Source organism: Diaphorina citri, unplaced genomic scaffold (assembly GCF_000475195.1).
Source record: "Diaphorina citri unplaced genomic scaffold, Diaci psyllid genome assembly version 1.1 scaffold2417, whole genome shotgun sequence".
Lineage (NCBI taxonomy): Eukaryota > Metazoa > Arthropoda > Insecta > Hemiptera > Psyllidae > Diaphorina > Diaphorina citri.
Window position 1 is genome coordinate 34,082 of NW_007379841.1, and position 3,628 is coordinate 37,709.

The 3,628-nt window shown below is 43.4% G+C and overlaps 1 protein-coding gene across 1 annotated transcript in view; it reads left to right on the forward strand.

The window, feature by feature from the left end:
- LOC103518889 overlaps window positions 1-2,841 on the forward strand; it is a gene marked incomplete at its 3' end in the record, with an annotated part of 35,997 nt that extends 33,156 nt beyond the window's left edge. The window contains exons 4-5 of the mRNA XM_026830561.1: window positions 527-607; window positions 2,129-2,841. Coding sequence (XP_026686362.1) covers window positions 527-607; window positions 2,129-2,841 — 794 coding nt within the window. The remainder of the gene's footprint in view (window positions 1-526; window positions 608-2,128) is intronic.
- Window positions 2,842-3,628: the final 787 nt, after the last annotated feature.

Genomic DNA, 3,628 nt, shown 5'->3' on the forward strand with positions numbered 1-3,628 from the left:
CAGGAACATTCGGGTTCGCCCGAGTCAGTGAGCATATAGGCAGGAAGACCATGTTATGTGGCCTGGCCATACCTTATCTACTAGCAGGACTAGTCATCTATTTCACTCACAGTTTCCTTCTGATGCTGGCGGCTAGATTTGTCATCGGGGTATGTATACCTGGTAAGTAGGTACGCCTATAGGATGCCGGGAGGCGTGCGAACGTCAAGAGTTCGAAGCGCCGCGCCGTCCGGCCTATATTAACAGTATTAACACGAAACAATACAAAACATAGTTTCGTGGTTTTTCTTTTTTTATGCCACAAAGTGGTTTTTGAGGGAGGGGGGGGGGGGATTTGAATTTGCTGTAGGTACCTAGAGCCTTCTTATCAACTAATGTCTGTTTGCATGTTTTGTTCCCCTGTCCTTGAGATAGGCCTGGTTCCCAAGTTCCTATCCTACGGGAAGACATGACGATTCTGGATCTACTAGGTTTGTTCATAAAACAAACATGACTCTAACTCACAACGTGTTGTTTCTGTTGCCAGGAACTCTGTCTTCCATCACACTCTACTTGTCTGAGATCAGTGACCCGTCCATCCTGGGGAAGAGAGAAAGAGAGGGAGAAAGTTGGGCGTATATACAATATTGAAGGGGCAAGATACAAGATAAACCAGTCAAAAGGATTACCTATGTCGAATGAACGAGGGATGGCAGCCTAGTTAAATCTTAGTTGATGCCTTGTAAGTGCTAGACCGCGGGTTCTATTCCCGCCTCCTGAAGGGATAAAAGAGGTTCGTACCTCGAAACGGCTGGCTTTCTTCTATCCTGAATTCCTTCTTTCTTCGATTTCGGGACGATAAGACCCTAGCAGTTACAGTTCCCTCTATGAAACCCTTAAAAAAAGTTCGAAGGGAGATCAAGGGTTCCATTCTCGGTCATGGACCGGGACACCCTGTATTATTGGGGCTTTGGCTTCCCTAATCCCCACGTTCCCGATAAACTTGATATTTGTACAGTCCACGTTATCTACTCAAATATAAGTACCTATTCTGCCGTGCTAAGCGAAAACGTCGTATGTCAAAACAAATCGATTTTTGGTTTTTGGTGCCAAATGGTTCCTATGATCCTAAACTTTGATCATATTTTTTTTATCCTAAACCCCTTAAAAACCACTAAAACGTGTTGCCGTATGTCAATAATAGAAGTAGCGAACAAATATTTGCACAGTCCACGTTATCTACTCGAATATAGGTAAGTATATAAGTACCTATTATCTACCTAATAATAGAAGTGGGTGAGTACCTATATGATTTGTATGTAGGTAATATGTAGGTAGGTAGGTACATATTTGAATCAAGAATCTTAGATACATACAACCTACGAGTTACCATCGACAAAAATTTGTACTCGTTTTTCGATTGCAAATATTTCAACGGGTTACTTTCTGGTGTTCTCGTGTTGACCCAGCACCTAAAAATCTCCAACGAAATCTCTGATTAAGTCATTGAAATAGGTCTCGCGAAACCAAATCTAGCGAAGAAGGCTTACTAATTGGACAATCAATTTTTTATAGCGTTCCCCACGGCACGGGCACAGGTACCGAATTTCAGCGAGGAAGCATTGTGCCATACATATTAGCAGAAGTTTTTATCTCTCTCTGAGATAATACATACTGGAACCTTGCCAATTACATCAGATGTACTTGACATTAGTAAAAAAAAAACAAAACAAAACAAAAAAAAATCAAAAACAAAAACGAACAAGCAATCAATCAAACAAATAGACAAGAATAGGTACATATTTTTGTCGAGATTTTTCAGAAATTTTCGAGAATTTTTCAAAGTTTTTAGAAAGTGAAAAGTGATGGTTGTTTTTTAGAAAGTCGTTTTTCGAGGATGAAACAATTTAACATTAAATCAAATGGGATCCGGAAAGTGCGGAAATACAAACTGCTATTAGAAATGAGACTATGAGACATAAATACCTGTAAATATAAGTGAATATTTCGACAAATGTGATCCAACATCAAGAGTAATTTTTTGTGAATCAGAAATTCAGAGGAGAAACTCCATAATGGTTGAAGCTCCGACGGGGCTCCTCCGGCAATTCTTGGCCGGATACTCAGGTAATTGTAAGAAAAAAAAAAGGCCGGACAACCAAATCCAAGCAGTCGCTGTCCTGGCTCCGGAACACATCGTGTGAAACCGTCCTTGATGCTGAGATCGATCGGCTGCGCAAGATGTTCTTCAATCAGACGAGTAGTTCCAGCGCTGCCCGCCAGAGTCTGACATGGCGTGAGGTGTTCGCCACACCGTACTACTGGAAATCTTTCCTACTGGGTGTCTTTCTGCAATCGAGTCAGTCCTCCTCGGGGATCATGGTGCTCAACACGTTCTGCTACACAATCCTGGCCGAGTGTATGAATCACCCTGGTGAGAAAGAGACTCAGGTGAACAAGCTCTACCCTGTATATCTTCTCATCTTGTGCAATATTGCGGGCGTGATGGCGCTTTTCATCGCTGACAAATTCTCTCGCAAGTTTATCTTGATCGGGACACGTCTGGTTTGTTCTGTCTTCATGCTCTTCCTAGGTGTGTTACTTCTCATGAAGGATTACTTCCATGTTTACATCCACGCGTACTACTTCGTGGGTCTCCTCGCGCTGTACGAGGCTATCTACGGTCTTGGCTTGTCCAGTATCGTGTTTGTCATCTACGGTGAACTGTTCAGTGTGGAATGTCGTGACAAGTTCATGCAGCCGTTGCTTCTCTGTCATTTCATCAATATTCTCCTCTACATTACATTGTATCGCATCACGGTGCGGACAACTGTCGGAATGCCAGCCCAGTTAGCTTGGTTGGTAACGCCTTGTAAGCGCTAGGCCGCGGGTTCGATTCCCGCCCGGGACGGATTTTATCCTTACTTACTTATCCATGTCCGAGATTTCTCCTGTTTGAACATCAAATTGTTTTCCTCCAGAATTCTGCGACAGTTATGGCTGCTGGAGTACGGTCATAAAGATTTTATCCTGAACGGGTAGCTTTCGCTTTTCCGATTTCCTTTCATCTTTCGCTTTTCCAGCCACTCGCTATCAGGTAGACCTGATAGTGAGCGGCTGCTGGCTGGCCTTACAAATCCGTAACCGAGATTTCTCTTGTATGAACATCAAATTGTTCTCCTCCAGAATTCTGCGACAGTTATGGCTGCTGGAGTACAGTCATAAAGATTTTATTCTGAACGGGTAGCTTTCGGTTTTCCGATTTCCTTTCATCTTTCGCTTTTCCAGCCACTCGCTATCAGGTAGACCTGATAGTGAGCGGCTGCTGGCTGGCCTTACAAACAGTTGACTACAACTTTCGGTTTTCTGATTTCCTTTCAACTTTCAAACGTGTTGTCTAGCTTTCGATCTTGTTAAGCTGTGTTCACACATAATCGACGCATCGACGCCGCGTGACGAGGTGTGAAACTATGTTATCGAGGCAGTGTACGCTTTCAATCCACGTTGATCTATGGGTACACAGCTTCAAGTTCCTCTCAATCCTTTGTTTTCAGCTTGTCTCCTAAGTCTATGCTATGGAAGCGCCATAGGATGGATGTCACCCGTGCAGACCTTCCTAGAATCCGACCGAAGTCCTGTGGGACGTCTG